General features: G+C 43.4%; 1 protein-coding gene across 1 annotated transcript in view; it reads right to left on the reverse strand.

Moving 5' to 3' along the window:
* The window catches only part of drosha (drosha ribonuclease III), an 85,385-nt gene that overhangs the window by 3,016 nt on the left and 63,916 nt on the right, over positions 1 to 18,453 (reverse strand). Inside the window, exons 26-31 of the mRNA XM_034108601.1 lie at positions 14,525 to 14,630; positions 12,870 to 13,011; positions 10,203 to 10,285; positions 7,983 to 8,086; positions 5,074 to 5,166; positions 4,115 to 4,161 (exon numbers count right to left, since the gene is read on the reverse strand). Coding sequence (XP_033964492.1) covers positions 4,115 to 4,161; positions 5,074 to 5,166; positions 7,983 to 8,086; positions 10,203 to 10,285; positions 12,870 to 13,011; positions 14,525 to 14,630 — 575 coding nt within the window. The remainder of the gene's footprint in view (positions 1 to 4,114; positions 4,162 to 5,073; positions 5,167 to 7,982; positions 8,087 to 10,202; positions 10,286 to 12,869; positions 13,012 to 14,524; positions 14,631 to 18,453) is intronic.

Here is an 18,453-nt window from a genome sequence, read left to right on the forward strand (position 1 = left end):
GTGAGGGACCTTTGAAATGTGATTCATGTGGAGGGCTTCTATTATAAACTCATAAGGAAAATGGCTGGAATTAGCTGTCGTTAACAATGCCGTTTTAAAAAATGTGAACTACTATATACGATACAAATTGCTTCTGTGGGGATTGTCCACAGTATTGAGCTTTGGATAAAAGCGTCTAACAAGTAACATGCAATGTAATAGATTTGATCTGCTACTTGCTATTATACATTTACAGTTTACATTATTTGATGCTCACCATTGTTTTGGGGGGAAACATGATATATAAAAAAAGAAAATTATAAATAAAATAAAGTACAAATATAACAGACTTGTAACTCACAAAAATATAAAAAAGGAACACAATGCATTGTATTCCCTTTGTTGTTTGGACACAACACACAATTTGAAGAAGTCACCTTGAGTAGTAACTAAAAATCTCTATCTTTCACACTTTCATTCACTTTTTGGAATGAATGAATGTTGGCCTCAGAGCAACACATTCTTCAGCTGCCTGGTAGAAGAATTGGCTGTAGACTAAAGGCCGTGTAGTATTTGAGATGTTTGTCGTTCTTTTCATCAGAATCCAAACATTTGATAGAAAATGAAATGCTGGAATTCACATTTAGAGGAAGATGTGTTTTTCCTCCTGCTACTCTAACTCCTCATTATGGCAACTAAAAGGAATAATGCAAGATAGCGGCAGATCCTATTAAAAAAAAGACGGATCGAATAAAAAAAAAAAATCCTCAAGAAAGAATGCGCGAGAATCTAAAAAAATATTCCAAGGGAAATGTGTCTCACACACATGCCTGGATACACAGACACACCATTTCAATATGCTTTGGGCGAGTAAGAACACTTGGTAAGCCTTGGAGAGAAAACTACATATTGCACTTAAAATATGGAAATCACCAGCGTTTTTCCCTCGGAGATGACTTTAGAATAACCCACTCGAGAGGCTCTGGCCATTTACATTACAAGAGCAGGCGTCAAATAATACACAAGGCTTTTCATTTCAGTCTGCGTTGGGCAAAGACCTACTGAGGATTCTTCTGGAGACCCTTTGAGGAACACTCTGCATACCGATCTCTGGTTGAGGCGTTGGCGCACTTAACCGGGCTCAGGTCTTTTGTTTATGGACAATGCGGTAATTCCTCTCAAGGACGGAGGTTGAGATTCAGGGTGTCGTTGCTGTTGGCCTCGGCAACAACGCGGCCTGTTGTGCCCGCCGACAGCAGTGGTGGCGCTCACACGGCAGCTGGATGATGAGGGATCAGCTCCCCACATGTCCTTTCACTCGGGCATTCACTATTCAGCCTCGCTCGGGCTGTGAGACGACTCCACCTACAGCGAGCCCATAGAGCACCTGTATGGCGGCGCTGATGAAGGGATTTCCCCGCCATGCCAAAGGCCAAACAAAAGCCCCAAGCCATTGAAAATAGATCCTGCATACTGTACTCTACTTTGCCTCTATCCATCCAATGCTTTTCATCCGGAGATTAAGGGGTTTAGAGAAAGCTGAGGAGGAAAAAAGTAGTCCCCTTCCAGCTATGAGTCACATCTTATTCAACAGATATTGCATTGTTTGCGAAAAACAAGCAGCTGCGAGGAAGCTAAGAGAACTAGGAAGGGGAGGGGGCTGGGTCTTGGAGAGAGACTTTAAAACAGACACAGTGCTATCTGTAAGGATGCATGATAAATGGTTAAGCCCTCTCCATGTATATTTGATGCAGCCTTAGACCTAAAGGTGCGTGGAGCCTCAGGGTCTGCACAGTCTTCCTCTCGCTCAGAACCCCGGCTGCTCTCAGCTCAATTTGTTTGCACTCATCTTCCTCCCGGTCCAGGAGTTGGTTAACATTTCATTCTGCCTTGACGGATACAGGCAGGAGACTGTCAGAAACGTGGGCCATCATACATCATAATGTGGATCAGCCGAGCCACCAGCGGTTCGGATACAGACCAAATATTGTAATGAGCTCTGAGCTGTCTGACTGAACACGGCCATGTCTTTCACCGCCGGGTTTCTGTCTGCCAGGGAAAGCTCTGCAGCAGAAACCAGACAAAAAGGCTCAATCCAGCTCAAAGCGCTCCTGATACTCGAGGAGGCCTTAAATAAAACATGGCAATGAAACCTGACGTGTTGCGGGGAGGTGATTTCGATCCGAGTGTAACACAAGGTAGGGCTGTTGTACACGAGGAGTAATGGTTCAGCCGATGCTGCAGCGAGGGCCAACAAGACAATCAATGACGAATTACATGACACCAGGGCTAATGTCCTTGATTAGTCTTGCTATGGGAACAAATGAAGCGAGGCCCTTGACGATCACATGAGACAATGGGCTCCGATAGGAGGGGACGCCGTCTAACGAGGAGTCTCGTTGGGTAAGCTCATGGTCAAGAGACGGCCCATCATACAAAAGGGGGTTTGAACCCTGCTACGTTGCTAATTATCTCTATAGAAATGTGTTAAGCAAAACCAAACTTCATCCATCTGTTTACAGTGTCTTCATATTGTCCCTTTCACATTATATTTAATGCTATTCCTTGCACTCTTAATGTAAATAATATTCTACTTTTTACTTGTGTTAATTTGGCCCATTTGATCTTATCAAAAACTTGTTTATATTTAGAAGGGAGCCTATCTGCATTTTTTACTTGGTAATTAATTACAAATACCAAATCATTTCCAGGCTCACCTCAGGAACTTAGTGAGAGTACTTTTAGCTGAGGGGTGACTTAAAAATTGGCAGCTTTAAATTAAGTGACAATACAAAGTCAAACAAAGCCCTTAAACTAAAAACATCTTGCGCCTGAAGGAAAGAAGACTTGAAGAGACGACCTTTTACAAGGCATCGCTAATCTAGTCACATGAAACAGCAATTTATGAGGGGGGAAATGTTCATTTACTAGCAATGAGCATCTATCAATCATGGTGACAGAGGTGTACACTGGGGGGACGAATTAAGGGAAGGGAGGAAGACACAGGAGAGAGAGTGTGTGCACTGAACTACGCCCCCTGATAAGGAGGGAGGGAGAGCCGAATGCGGAGGGAGGCTGAGGGAACGGCTTTAAATAATACCAGCACAACGCTAATGTTTCATAAAAAGCTAAAGCTTGGGCGCACAAACAGTATCAATCACAAATGGCTGGAGGACTCATTTGGGAGCCAAATGAAATCACAGTCTCACCCCCTGCCCTTTGCGAGTTGTGCAGGCCTGTTCCAACAAAGCCATTTGTGCTCAACTCTATCTAATTAGTTGAGTGAAGAACAAATTGTACATTTGATTAATGTGCAGGTCACAGCGATAGCAGAAAAGACCAGGCCAAAAACTGCACTCAAACACACCCCGACTCTTTACCCTCTAATGTATTGTCTGATGTTTTGCATTCACACCCATATGCATGGAGAATAAGCGGAATGGGAGAAGATAGAACCGGCTCGTGGATGAGTGTCTGAGAGTTTTGTAATTGTATTTTTTTCCTTGGCAAAGAACGAGACATTGTAAATGCCTAAAAAAAAACACACACTATTTTCCTTAAGTGGCGACTGATGACAAGATGAAAAACAGCCAAGGAGTGAAGCGGCACCTAGGGACGCATGAGCCGCACTCCTTCAAATGTGAAGAGGCGCCGAGCACAATAGAGTCGCTTAGAGTATAATGCTCCGCTCTCATGGTCTTTAAAGGACACAAAAACACAACCAAGAACTTTGCGTGGCCCTCGACAGTAACTTCCTGCCGTCTCTTGGGATGATGGACATGGTTGAGGACGCTTAGCTTCCCCCGGCCTTGTTTTACTGGTTCTCTGTGTCTGGCTGGGCCCCATGGCTGTGCTCTGGGCGAGCACTTCAAACCGCCTAATGTCCTATATGTCGCCGCCAACCGGCTGGTCAGACCACAGCGCTCTGCCAGCCATCTTGCATACTCTACGGCCAAGGCTAATATACAACACTGAGGCAACGCGTGTGAACGGCTTAAAGAGTGAATGTGTGTGTGTGTGTATGTATGTGTGTGTGTGTGTGTGTGTGTGTGTGTGTGTGTGTGTGTGTGTGTGTGTGTGTGTGTGTGTGTGTGTGTGTGTGGAGTGGAGGGCTTCATGTTGCCAAACAACTCACATTTTTCGAGCGCATCCATCGCAGCTCCCATTTCCGCCTGTTGGATGCTAGATTAGAAATATTTTTTTTTAAAAAGGAGAGAGAGGGAGAAAGAGAAAAGGTCTTTAGCATAATCAAAATGGCCCTTTAAAAAAAAAAAAATGCAGTCAAAGAAACAGGCACAATATTGAGAGGATTATCAGAGGTGCTTTATATTTGTGTTGAAGGAGCCCGCAGACTAACAATTGCAGGTAACAGTGCACACATTTGAGAAAGGTAAGCCGATTGGCGCTGGGCACTGTTTACGTCCCTGGTATATTTCATGTGTGCCTGATCATAGCCCGGCAGCGGAGGTGGCTGCGAGCTTACCTCATGTAAATACAAAAACAGTAAGCTGTCAGAGATCCTATGGAAGGGACAAAGTTATCGCCAGCTTAGAGCAAGAGAGAGCGCTTTCAAGTAGGGGGCTGTGGAGGGGGAATTTCCACATGTGTGGGTGTGGGTGAAAGATGTTTGATGGATTTACGTTTCATTTCTCGCAGGCTCAGCTGCAGCTTTATTGTCAACCCTTTAACCCTGAAAAGGCATTTGCACAGAGATTCACTTTCTTTACTTTACAAAAGCGGGAATGTGTGAGCGCACACAAAAGGGACACAGAATGACACATAAATGTCCTGCTGCAAACACAATATCCCAGGTAGAGCAGAAAGCAGCCCCAGATACAGTGTCGCCTGGTGACAGATTCTCGTTCTGCACAAAGTGATATTTCCGTAACACAATTTACATCAAATCAATAATGAATCGATTCGTTTTCATTCTGCATAATGTCTCTCCCGATAGAAGAGGCCAACAAGAGCTTAATTGCTATAATAAACACCATCAATAGAGCGCAGCCATTATTCTCGAGCCCATTAGCGGTGCATTGAGAAGTGCAGCTCCTTGTCCTGTTGTGTCTTGTTATATTGTACCGTCTCACTCACCTTGGGCCTTTGCCACAGCCGATTCGCTCCCCTTTGAAATACACAGCCACGGTGTAGGTGCGGGCGTGAGAAGGCCCCACGGTCTGCAGGGTCCTGTGAATTCAAACATAGAAATAGTAGATGACAAGGAGGAGGGTAGAGTTGAGAAATAATAATAATATCCAGGAGAAAGGCACAAGGACACTGAGGGACTCTGTCCTTCGGAGAAATAACGAGAAAAAGGGAGGTGAGGGAAATAAAGTTTTCAATTTGAACAAATAATAATTCATCTCAAGCGGAGGAGGGGAGCAGAGCTGTGATCCCGTAGCGTGTTTTAAAAGTGCGCAGAAGCCATTTGAGGGAACTATAAACAACTTATAAAAGCCTTCCCCACTCCCCACAGCCATCATCCTCAGATACCACGCTCTGTGCTGGTAAAAGAAACTGACGTGTTGGGAGAGGAGTTGAAATGAAAGAATGACAATAGTCTTTGAGGGACCCGCGAGTCTTTGGTGCGCTAGAAGGGTAAACAATGAAGAAGCTTAAGTGGGACTAGGAAAGCTACGAGAACAGAATATCACCGACTGATCCACAGATGCACCTCATTTAGGAGAGGGGGGGGGGGGGAGAAAAATAAAGCTGTCAATGTTGTTACATTCCTGCAGGGACATAAGTACAAGGCAGAAGACAAAACTTGGGAGATGTTTGAAATGTTAACATTAGCATAAACATCTCAGGCCCAAGCTGTGAGTCACCTAAATTATTCACAGACAATTTACTTATTTCAGGAGAGCGATCCATATTTAATGCAATGTGGTCACTTATGACACTTTATCAATAATGCAGCCCCCTTTCTCTCTTACAAATGAAGAAGCACAGAGGATGTGTGCAGCAAATAAGACTTTTATAGGCGGCGTTTTAGCCAAGTCTCAACAGGGAGAACGTGTCACTTGGAATTATAGGCCTGCTAAAATAACAGAGCAAAGGAAACCGTGTGAGCTGAGGTTGTCTACTTCAAGGCGACACACAGATGGAAGTGTGCGAGGGGAAGGAACGGCACCGCAGAGGGCCCGAACGAGCTTTAGCGCGCACTAAAAGCAGCTACTTACTGACTCAGGCCTCTCCCTGCACAATGTGAAAGACTGTGTGTGTGTGTGTGTGTGTGTGTGTGTGTGTGTGTGTGTGTGTGTGTGTTCCCTGGTGTGTCCTGGCAGCCGTGATGTACAGTGGAGTGATGGTGCCGGGGTTGAGGTGCGAATCTGTCATCGGCCAGACACATTCACCAGGGAACCTTTAGCAGGGGGCTCGGTGCATTAACTCCCCCCCCCCCCCCCCCTCTCTGTGTCCTTTCCTGCCCTCCCTCGGTCATTTAGTCTCTTTCGCTGTGACTCACACTCTTGTCTCACCCCTCTGTTTCTCTACTCTTCACACTTGTAAACAAACTCAAGCGGACCCTTAAAGACGGTCTGTCTTGACTCGGCGCCAACGACTGCGTCAGGAAACCGAGGGGTCTATGATTCAGGATTATTGACCAGCCGGTCACTTCACGAGGTTGCCCAAGATCCTCGGCTGTGTATTCATCCGACAGGATGAATACACAGCCGAGGATTCTTGGGGCCGAGGATTCTTGGGGCCGAGGATTCTTGGGGCCGAGGATTCTTGGGGGATAGCTCAAAGGGGCCATCTTGTGTTTTCGGGGAGTTATGTAGGTTTTTGTGAATCCAAAATCCAAAAGTTTCCTCCAGCAGTTCTTCATCTGTCGGGCAGATAGGCAGACGGATAGAAAGAGGATGGCTTAGAGGAGATTTAAATAGATACTAGGAAGAGACAAAGAGGGAACCGAATGAATGCGGGATTGTGGAGTTCATTGTAAATAAAACTGCTCCGACTCAAACTGCCCTTGTGCGTGCCGCTGACCTCTTTTTTTCCTCTCCGAGAAAACACTGTTTGTCAGTTTCCATGGTGACAAACACGCTGCTTCATGGCAGCTCTCAGAAGCATTCAGTCAAATGACACTTGCTCCTTGACCTTTTGTCAAATAAGAGGTCTCTTTGGGGGTGTTTGTATATCACAACAACAGAGACCTTTACACAGCTATTCACAATGTTCAGGGACGAAGAGCACGCGCCGGTAAATTATGTTTGTGCCATTTCATCTCTCCCAATGTGTATTTTGGACCGTGTGACGCCTGACTGAATACATCTCAAATGTGGACTGGGTCACAATGAAGAGAGGGACAATATATGTTTTTATTTTGCATGTGCAGCGAACACGTGCTATTTCAGGGCATTGATATTAGCTTTTTCAGTTAGTTCGAAAATATGTAATACATTGTATAATAAATCATATTGTAGTGGACTCAACCTACGTCCCTGTTCTGTCGTGTTAACACATACACAGTTTAACAGTGTCAGTTTGTTACTATGGAAACAAAGTGCTAACAGTAAATGTTTCCAACGCTTTTTAGTTTTGATAGAGGTTGCTCCTTACAGTATATAAATGAATATATAGCTATTCCTTTCACTTCTATGGGTGCATTGGGATAATTGAAAGACGTATGAGTGAATGTTACACGTTCAGTGTTAGAATTAGCAGAGAAGCACAAATAAGTTTGTAATAGCAATTTTCAAATAGAAGTAACATAAAAAGGTGAGATTATTATCAAGAAGTAATGGAAACATACGGTAGATGAAAACATAAGCTAAAATAAAGGACAAATTGTTCAAATAACTTAAAGGATAAACACTTACAATGTTGGTTCGAGTATTGGATACACGGTTAGCTAAAAGTAAAGGCCAGGTGTTTTTCATTGAGCTGCAAAGTCGTCCTTATATTATGGAACATATACAACCCTTAACTTAGGGTACACAAAATGTTGGGGAGAAAATGATTGTTTAGCTCAGCTTCAAACGCCTGCAGTGTTTTCTTACTTGTACAGAGGGATGTCGGGCTCCTTGCCCTCTGTCCTCAGGGTCAAACAGCACTGCTGCAGCTGGGACTTTGGGTCATTCCAGTCCTGGTTGAGGATAAATTCCTACAACACACAAACCATAACAAAAAAATACACTTTCAACGAATCAGAGAAATCACCCGCAGCTCTTTCCCGCGGCCGCTCATGCTTTTATTTCATTCTTGCCATGACCCTCTTCCACCATTTCCCCCCTCTTCCTTAGCACTCACTTATTTGCTCGCTCCCTAACTGGCTCTCCATCTGTGTCTTCGCGGTGAGTACAAATCACAGGCTACTTAAGACAAAAGCCAATCCCCGGCCAGATATAAAGAGCGCCTGGGAGCCTCCCAGGTGTGCAGCCCTGATACATTTCTCTTATCCAAGGGGGACTTCTAAAAGCCCTTCCATTAACAGGGAGGCAGCCTTGTCATAAAAAGGCAGACTTTGAATCCAGAACTGTCTGCTCCTATTCATTTTCTACAAAGAGTGCTTCTGCTTCTGTTGCTCGCACTCTCCTACTCTCGCTTTACTGCCACCCCCCCCGCAACTCCTCCATCCCACCGTTCTAGCTTTTGCTTCCCTTTCTCTCCTTCCCCTCTCTCTGGGGGGCCTCTACACCCCTTTAACCTAAAGCCGAGAAATTAGGCTTCTTTCAAAAGAGCAGCTATATGCTACGCCGCTTCTTTTTTTTTTTAGCACTGTACTTCGTAAGGAAAAAAAGGCGAACATAAGGGAAGCAGCGTTTATGTCCCTGGTTTTGCTTTTCTATTCCTGTCCAAATTGGATGAAGCAGCACAGTTTGCAACACTGTGGTTTCCAGCAGGCTGTGTTAGGGGACTCGCTGGCGGTTTCACAACTTTCTCTTGGAAGTGGAAATGAGGTGCTCTCTTGCAGCGACCATGACGCAAAGCTCAGCTCCTCCAGAGCCGGGGATTCTCCCTGGAGAGGTTCACCAAGACAGCAATTAGCATGGCGCATCAGAGCGCTGCAGCAGCTTCACAAGGAGAAGTCCACGCTGTGTGGGTGCTCAGACAGCAGCCTGTGTGTAGGCACGTACCTGTGTGTAGGCACATGCCCCTTTAGGTATGAGCGGTGTGTAAAGTACATTTACTCAAGTATTTTACTTCTCTTGAGTATTGTACTTCTCTTGAGTATTTTTATACTACTATAATTTTGAAGACAATATTGTACTTTTTACTCCACTACATTTATTTGAAAAAATGTGTTGGTAGTTACTTTACAGATTCAGATTATTAGTTAAAACAAAAAGTACATAAACAAATAAATAAACTATCATATGTAATTTACACATCATCCATGGAGGATCTCTACAGGATTATAAAAGACCCCCACCACCCCAGCAACAAACTATCCACCAGACTCAGAGACAGTTTCCCCCCACAAGCCATAAGACTATTAAACACCTAAGCTTGCACTATTTTAATTAACATTTTTATATCTATTATTTTCTTATGTCTTGTAAATTGCACTGTTGAGGAACCTAGGATCTAAGTGTTGCATGCATTACATAATTACACCATCGTTTTGTATATGTTATGACAATAAACCTTGAATCTAATTAAAAGTATCCAGCAGCTGTAGATAAAGTAATTAAAAGTAGATCAACCTTTTACAGCGTGATGAATACATTTATGCATGGACAAAGTAAGCCCAGTAATTGAATATGATTCTAAAATGGGAAATGAAAGTACCAAAAGTAAAAGTGCCTAAGTTGTTTTGATGCTAATACTTCTGTACTTTTACTTAATATATTAAATGCAGGACTTTTGTTTGTAACAGAGAATGTTTTTCTACTTTTACTTAAGTAGAATATCTGAGTAGTCCTTACACCTAGATATGAGACAGTATGTGATAGTTTGGGTTCCCCCCCCACTAGCTCTATTCATGTTAGTCTCTTATTTTTATATTCGGACACTCCAATGATTTCCAGAAGTGGACGCGGTCAACAGCCAAAAATTAAAGACGGACGACACTGCAAAGCTTCTATTTAAAGGAGACTAAAATAGTGATCAAGTCAGCGAGAGTCACTCTCCAGCCGAGCACCACTTCAGGCCGTGCGTCGATGCCGGGGCCATTAGCTCCCTCCTAATCATCTCCATGGCGCTCTCGCTGCAAGGTGCCCGGCGGAGCGGCTCATTGATCAGGTGCAAGTGGTGAACGACTATCAATAGGGGCTCACCTTCAGCCGGGGGAAAAAGCAGACATTCATGAAGGTGTGCACATACTCCAGGTCTTTGTCGATGTAGAGAGCCGCGATGAAAGCTGCAGAAAAGAACAGAATAAAGACAGCAATTGTACAAATGTATCAGAAGAAGACAGTAGATGATGTGTGGCCGTTGTCTCTTTTCTGCCACACAGCACAGTGACACAATGTTAAAGGTGGGGTAGGTAAGTTTGAGAAACCGGCTCGAGATCGCTAGAATTTGAAAATACACAACCGGAGAAAATCTGCCACTTCCTTACAGAGCCCCTCCTCCAACACACACGAACGCGCACATGACCAATGAGGGCACGAGATAAGTTTGTGCCCCGATGGAAGGCTGACAGGCAGGTAGGCCATCCAGTTACTTTAGCCGGGCCGGCTAAACGGATTGGTTGTACTTTTTACAGTATTATGGCTTCCACAGATGACATTTTTTTATGGATTTTTTGTCAAAGCACTTAAGATATTCATTGCTATCGGGATGTTAAGAGCATTCCATGGAATATAACAAAAAGTGTATCTCGAGCCGGTTTCTGAAACTTACCTACCCCACCTTTAATGTAAAACAATTGGAAAAGATGGTTCCCTCCATCAAACAGGCAATTGGTAAAGCCAGGGCCACACAGAGGTCAGGGAAACATCTATATAAGATACAACTAAATGTCAAGCTGAATGAGAGTAACCAGCGGTCTAACTGAACGGGAACTATTTGAAATGTAAGCAGGAGGTGCTGGGTGTCATCTTCATCTCGTGGCCGACTCTTTGTTTTCCTCCTCTATTAGCTGCCAGTGCGCTCACTCATCTCCGTGACTAAGACAGTGGGACGCGAGAGGAGAATAATAGGTAATATGTCAGGGGGCCTGCTGTAGCTGCGGGGCACAACTGTTCATATGAGCGGGAGCTGCACTCATTTCCAGCGCTGACCCTCGTCCCCTTCCTGTGTCATCAACTCTGCTCTGGCCTCAACTTTGAAAGATCATTTGAAAGGCAAATGAAGCTCATGTATTAAAGTATGCCTATTGAATGCTGACCTGGAATGTTTTACTGCGTTTTTCTCTCCATTGTTTTTGTCCATCTCGATGCCAATGTGGGATGCACCACAGTCACCATGGCTGCTGGCTCTCTGTTGGTCTAACGAGGACCGCACGTGGGCTCAATCCCATAACCATTGTTCTCACCATCCGCCTACACTTGTTCCTCTGTTCACGTGGAGCGGTCACTGCATGCTCTGAAAATATTATTTGGGACAAGCGATCCACTAAACCACACTTTCCTTAGAAATGAGTGTGTGTGTAGCTTCATTTGTTTGATGCTAATAGCCATATTCTTCAGCCATCTATTTTTATATTTGAGAACATGGGGATTGGGGGGTAGGATGTATTATTTTAAGATTTTGAAAGAATATTTGACATGTTCACATAGAATTAATCTGTAATCTGTATCTGCATGACAATAATGTGACGAGCATAAAGTAGATTATTTTTAAAAAACATTAAAATATTAACAATTAAAATATGACAATAATTGTACAATGCAGTGCATTAAAAATACAAATCTAATTTCCAATGGTTAAGCATTTCTATATTTTTGAATGAATGTTTGAAGACATTATTATGAATTAAGGCATTTCTTTGGATACATTATTTAAATTCGTCCCTGGGTTTCGTGAAAGGCGCTATATAAATTGAAATTATTATTATTATTTAAATTAAAAGAAACCCTGCTCTGTCCCTTTATCTCACGCAACCCATTAGCCAGACTCCACTATATTATAATAATGCTATTGTAACCAGTTATTTGAATAAACAGTGACTTTCTACCTTTAATCTCACCGTGTAGGGAAAAGCCTAAGCACAGCTGGGACCACATACAGTTTAAACATGTATGTAATAAAGAGTAGAAAGTCAAATATGCGAAACGGGCAGAATAATACTTCTTCTCATTAAAATGTATAACATATTCAAATGGATTTGAAATATAAGTTCTGCCTACTCACTGCTCCTGCCCTGGAGCACACGTAGAATTGATTTGATTGTTTTGCATTTTATTTTCCTTTTTAAATTCAGTTCTATAGAAATGTGTAAAAGGAGGGAGGCTGCAGCAAAGCTTCTACTGTTGTACACATTAAGGATGAATTGTGTTCAATGCTTTAGTCGTGAGACTCTATACCTTCCAGCCAAATGCCCACTTTGCTTTCTGTTATACCATGAAAGCAAGTCTACTAAATTGGAGTGGATAAAACAACCACGATCATTTTTCATTCAGCTGCCAAAATGTCTTTCACCATCCACTTCTTTAACAAGGCATATTTGATTTTACATCTTATTCTGCTCCAAAAATCTATTAGAGGTAGCAGAACACCAGGAGTCAATTATGAATTGTGGCAGCTGGTGGAAAAAGAGAAAGACAAATCATCACTAACCACTCCAGTCATACTAAGCACATAGGGAGCATCTTCAGCAGAGAAATGACTGTGCTTGACATCTTGCACAAAGGGAACAAAGAAATCAATAATAGTACTTCATGCTGCCGTCTTAAACCGCACATGCTGGAGAGACGTGCAAGGTAAAAAGTTGAGTAGGGGTTTAGACGGATCTATAAAGATCTTTTCTCTGCGAATGAATCAAAGGGTTGTGAACATACACTCCAACAGGTCAGCCAGAGTCTTCGTCCGCAGAGCCACGGGGCGTTTGGTCTTGTCGTTGGTGATGGCGAAATCCTGCATGCCCAACTCCTCCGCCACTTTGGCCTGCGTGCGGTTGTTTACCAGCGAACTGCGGAGAAGCTACGGACAAACAAAACATCATCAACATACGTAACATCGAAATGAGGATACAAAAACAATTGTAATTCCACAGAAACTTCAAAGTGCAGATCATTAACTTGCACAACAACCTATTAACACCTTGAAGTCTATTTATCGACCAGCTCTTTAAATGCCCCCGTTTGCTATTGTAGTGTTTAACATAAGTGTTTTTATTGCATGTCCAGCACTTTGGCTCGACCAAAAATCGTTTTAAAAATGTGCTATATAAATACAACTTGATTTGAACACTACATTTGTTTGCAGGGAAATATCCACAAAAAAAAAATGAAAATAGACCAAACAACGAGGAATAATTCATCAAAGACAGAAGAGCAGAGTAAATGTTTCACGGAAGTTGGACGTTGCTCTGATAAATATTACATTGGGACTTGGAACTTAACGGATGACAACATGTTAGACTGGGTAAGGACCACTCTAAAAGGAACAACACAAACATGTTAAATATAGCGACACACACACACACACACACACACACACACACACACACACACACACACACACACACACACACACACACACACACACACACACACACACACACACACACACACACACACACACACACACACACACACACACACACACACACACACACACACACACACACACACACCCACACACACACACACACACACACACACACACACACACACACACACACACACACACACACACACACACACACACACACACACACACACACACTAGTTGAATGAGCACTTTTCTCCCTGATTTGAAATCCATTTCAGATGTACCCCATCTTGACTCTTGGGCATTGGCATTGCAGGAGCTTTCAGTCTCTCCGCGAAAAGCTCGAAGGAAGCTTTTAAACAAATGACGGCAAAGGTTCCTATTCAGGTTTAGCGCAGTTCAATCTGAGTAGCCTGGAGTAGTGGGCCTTTCTAAAGAGAAGTGCTGATGTGAAAATGAAAAGAGGGAAGATGTAATGCCGCCTGTCAGAAAATGAACTTGCATGTTCAAAGTGTGATAATTCGCTTTGTACCGGCGCCACAAGACGCGCAGGTTCTCGCACACACACACACGCAACTTCATTTTTATCCGACGCTTGACAGCTTGTGCGAAAACTCGGCAGACAAAGACGTGTTATTGAAAACCACTGAACAATTTTGTCTCATGACAATACCCATCACAAGGAGGAGCACAGTGAACATACAGGCGCAGTGTGGGGTGAGGGAGTGGAAGAGAGTTATTTTGTGGAAACAAGCACAAAAATGATGGGGGGTGAATACCTGCCTGGCACTGGGAGATTTAAAGATTGATGGGAAAGGAGGAAAAACTCTCCCACACAAAAGCACAGCTGCAACTTCATTTCCGGTGAGCCGATGTAAGAAGCGGCGTTTGTGTTCGACTTCACAAGATGGAGAACAGACAAAGCACAGGTGCAAGGACGCAGATATACAAAGGGAGAGAAGCCTGTGTGTGATTACATATTGAATTGATTTGATCTTACTGTTAAATGTCCTTCGTGGTGGTCAGGGAAGTGGATGAAGAGATACTCTGTGGCCACCAGCTGCATGATGGAGTCTCCAAGGAACTCCATCCTCTGGTTGTGGCCCCTGGATTAGAGAAAACATAGAGGAAAGGATATATGAGCATACAGGGTTATAAAAGGATATGGGGGTGAGGTGGGAGGGTACGTCAAAGTGGGGCATTAGAGGCATCATGCTTTCTCGACAAATCGACCAGGCTTTTAGTCCCTTTACAGTGAAGTCGGCTGATGTGCGTTTCAAGGCCGGCCTCTGGGAACAGCTGCACTGACAAGCTGTGTGACAACTCGGAGGCTGCCTGGAGTAGCAAACCCTTCTGAAGAAGAACGCCGGGCTTTGATTGCAATTCAAATGGAAAAAAGAGAAAACTCGAGGGGAAAGGGAAAAAGACATGCTTAAAAACCTCTGGTACAGCTGCCTGTCAAAATCCTAAAACCCTGTAAAAAGCCTGCGAGCGTGCACACACAGCTTTTACTTTCAACCTTCCCACAATTCCTGAAAAAAAAAGAAGCCAATGGCAACACGGTGATACTGTACATCAGCTTTCCGCCCGTTCTCCCGTCAGTGGAAAGGCAGGTCATTAATTAAACAGAATTATAGATTAGCATTGCAGATGTGGGCTGCTGCTGTGCCAGGCAGGAAGAGTTCGGTGGGGGGGCGGGAGTACAAGCAGGGAGGTATATGCGGCGGCAGCAGCAGCAGCGCACATATCCATCGAGAGATATGAGCTGCTTGCAGGAGGGGGAGAGTGTGAAGATGAGAGAGAAGCATGCAGAGGCAGAGGACACGGTGGAAGACATCAAAGAGGAAGAAAGGTCAAAGTGTATTGTCCGATTCCTTTTATCCGAGTCAAAGAGATGAGAGTTGAAACAGCACTTGGGGCATCGTTGACAGGGCTGCAACTATCACTTATATCACTTATTATTGAATACATTGATTGCTTTTGAGGCTGAGTAAATGTTTAGTGGATAACAGATTCAAAACAAAAGCGAATCACAATCTCCAAATTGCTTATTGTGTCCGTGGAACAGTCCAAAGGTGTTCAATTCACGATGTAAAACAGAGACTCACATTTGGTAAGCTTGAAACCAGAGGATGTTCTAATTCGTGGGGATTTATTAATACATCAGTTAATTATTTGAGCTCTAATAAATCTTGGAGTTTGGGAAGAAGCCGAGTGATCTTCTGAGGACGACTGCTTGCTTCCATAATCACTTCCCTCACCCACGTTGATGTGTAAGTGTGCAGAAGAGGAGGTCGACATGAACACATTCCCGTCACTTGAACCGCAGCACTTTTGGAAATGTGCTAAAGCGTTTCTGCTAACCGACATTCAAATCTAGGATATTGCTCAACTGCTTTTTCCTTTGGGTTCATTTACCTTTTGTCAATTCATCGTTAAGTTAATTACATTTATTGAATTAGGGCAAAATGCCAATCTCAAATAGCATTGTTTTGTTTCCCAGAGCTGCAACAAAGAAATGTTTCTATTATTTATTGATCTGAAGAGTTCTTGGTCTGAAAATGACTGAAAATAGTGAAAAATGTCAACCCACGTTCATTTAAATCCAAGATTATTTCTTCAGTAAAAAACCTTAAAATAACCATATCAAATGTGAAAAAACAAATCGGGACATATCCATATTTAAGAGCCATTTCCTAACTTTGTTCATGAACAATTACTTTAATGATTAATCATGTATCAAAATGGCTTAGAATTCATGTCATTTGATAATTCCACTTATCGTCCAGCTCGGCAAACGCCACTTCAAGTGTAAATTACAAACAGGAAACCGCGGCAGTTAATGCACACAGGATCCATGAGGACTTGAAAAGCTACTTTTGACTTCACTCCTCTTTAAAGGTCCAGCTTCCTTAGGAGGGAAGGGACTCTGCCTGACGCACACTCCCACATTAAAAATAATCACAGAGCTGCCTAATGAAAAGGCTCTGCCACAACACGAGAGCGTGGAGGAGGCTGGGATGAGAGACGAGGGGACGGGGGGGGTAGGAGTCCAGCGGGAGAGAACTCCGTGTTCATCCGTCTGTACTGTACATGTGGACACGTGGACTTCCTCTGGATCCATACCATCATGCATACTGTATGTGAGCTGGGACGCCAGAGAGCAGATGCTGAGGGGAGACAGATAGAGGAAGTGGAATGTGAGCTGATTCCATGTCCAATAGGAGGCAGCGGGAGAAAGGGAATAGAGGAGGAGAATGCGTTTCTGTGTGAAGCGTCGCAAAGAGCCATTCCCTATTCACTTCGACAGCAGAGGCACAATGCTCCGGTGAGGTGGGGGAAATTGAAGCAAAGTGTGCAGCCGAGGTCTTTATTCGCCTTTGACTTTGATCTGAAATACCTTTAACAGCCCCTCTGAGGAGGCGGCGATACGCTCCATCTTTTAGGGCCATGTTTCCCTCTCAGTGCTATGGGATAAAATGTTCTTGTTTAAGATGAGCACGCTTGTGCGAGGGTCAAACGTGTAATCCGTATCTACTACGAACAATGTGTTACTGAGCGAGGCGCCAACATTCAGTGTGATTTTTAGATTTCACTGCATAAAAAGATCAATATATATTCAAAATGGTACTTGACTATAATGAAATCTCAGGGTCTCTTTTAGCCAGATTGCACTGAGCGGAGAAATAATGAAGTGTTTCGCTGCAGAGGACAAATATTGCCTTGGCTGTACAGTATGAACGATGTCAAATCTTTATAGACAAGCTACTTAATAGACTATCTAATATTTAATGACAACATAAATAAAATGTCTGCACAGTGTCGCTCCCTTAAGTGCAATGTATTAGCAAAGCACAGTGTGACATTTCAGATACAGCTTTTTTTACATTTTCATTTGTATTGCCTTTGTGTGTGCACGACACGATGCTTCTTTAATACACGATGCTAACGTCGAGCTTTTTGTGCAAATTGTGACTTGAATGTTTATTATGTCTTGTATAAATACTAAAAGTGCAATATTGAAATTCAATGGCAGTCTTTTATATTTAAAGAGGACATCTGCTGATTAGCAGGTTTATATTTGTATTGTGTGCCACTGAGACACGTTTACATGATTTATTGTTCGAAATAATTAAACGACGAGGGAGGGAAAACCCCTGAGGCAGTGTGCTGACAATATTGTTGTCTCTTAATGTATTTGTCATGTTTTTTTGTATTACTTCTACTTTAAATGTTATGAATATGAATCGGTTTAGTCAAATATAAATACGTGTATAAATGTTTCAAAAATCTACTCTCAAAGATGCCCAGCTAAATCCACTTTCATGTACAGAACTTGGAGAGATGGATCCTTTTTTCACCATCAGTGAAATTCTTGCAACAGCCAGCTCTTCCTGAGAGAGGAGATAGGAAGCCGAGCGCCTGGGGGCCGCAGCTCTCCATCTCTGGTGTCTGATAGTAGCCCCTGGCCTTTAAACAGGGTCAACTCTCTTCCTTGCTTCTTGCGCTGCCTTCTTCTAGGTCACTCGGTCCTCTATTCCTGCATAAAGTGATCCTGGGTCCTCCCTCCTCATCTGCTGCCTACCTTAGCGCGTGACCTTCATTTCCCATATCTGACCTCGCTCTTCTTTCCGTGACGGCAGCGTGACCCACTTTGGTTTAACCTTTTGTCCTTAAGGTGAGCTGTTGCTCAGTTGCAGCTTTCAAGTGAGTCGGCTATATTTAGGTCAACCTGCCTCTGGCCACTCACAAGATAATGACCATAAATAACCCTCAGCGTCTATGGATTATGACTTTTTGCTGCAGGAAGTAGTAACCAAACAACGATGATATTACAGTCAAATGTCCACCTTGAATTAAGCCACTTTCGGGTGCGATGTTAGGAAGTACCATTGGTATTAACGTCGAGTTGGAAAGTCCTTTAAAGCT

This window comes from Pseudochaenichthys georgianus, chromosome 20 (genome assembly GCF_902827115.2).
Source record: "Pseudochaenichthys georgianus chromosome 20, fPseGeo1.2, whole genome shotgun sequence".
Classification (NCBI taxonomy): domain Eukaryota; kingdom Metazoa; phylum Chordata; class Actinopteri; order Perciformes; family Channichthyidae; genus Pseudochaenichthys; species Pseudochaenichthys georgianus.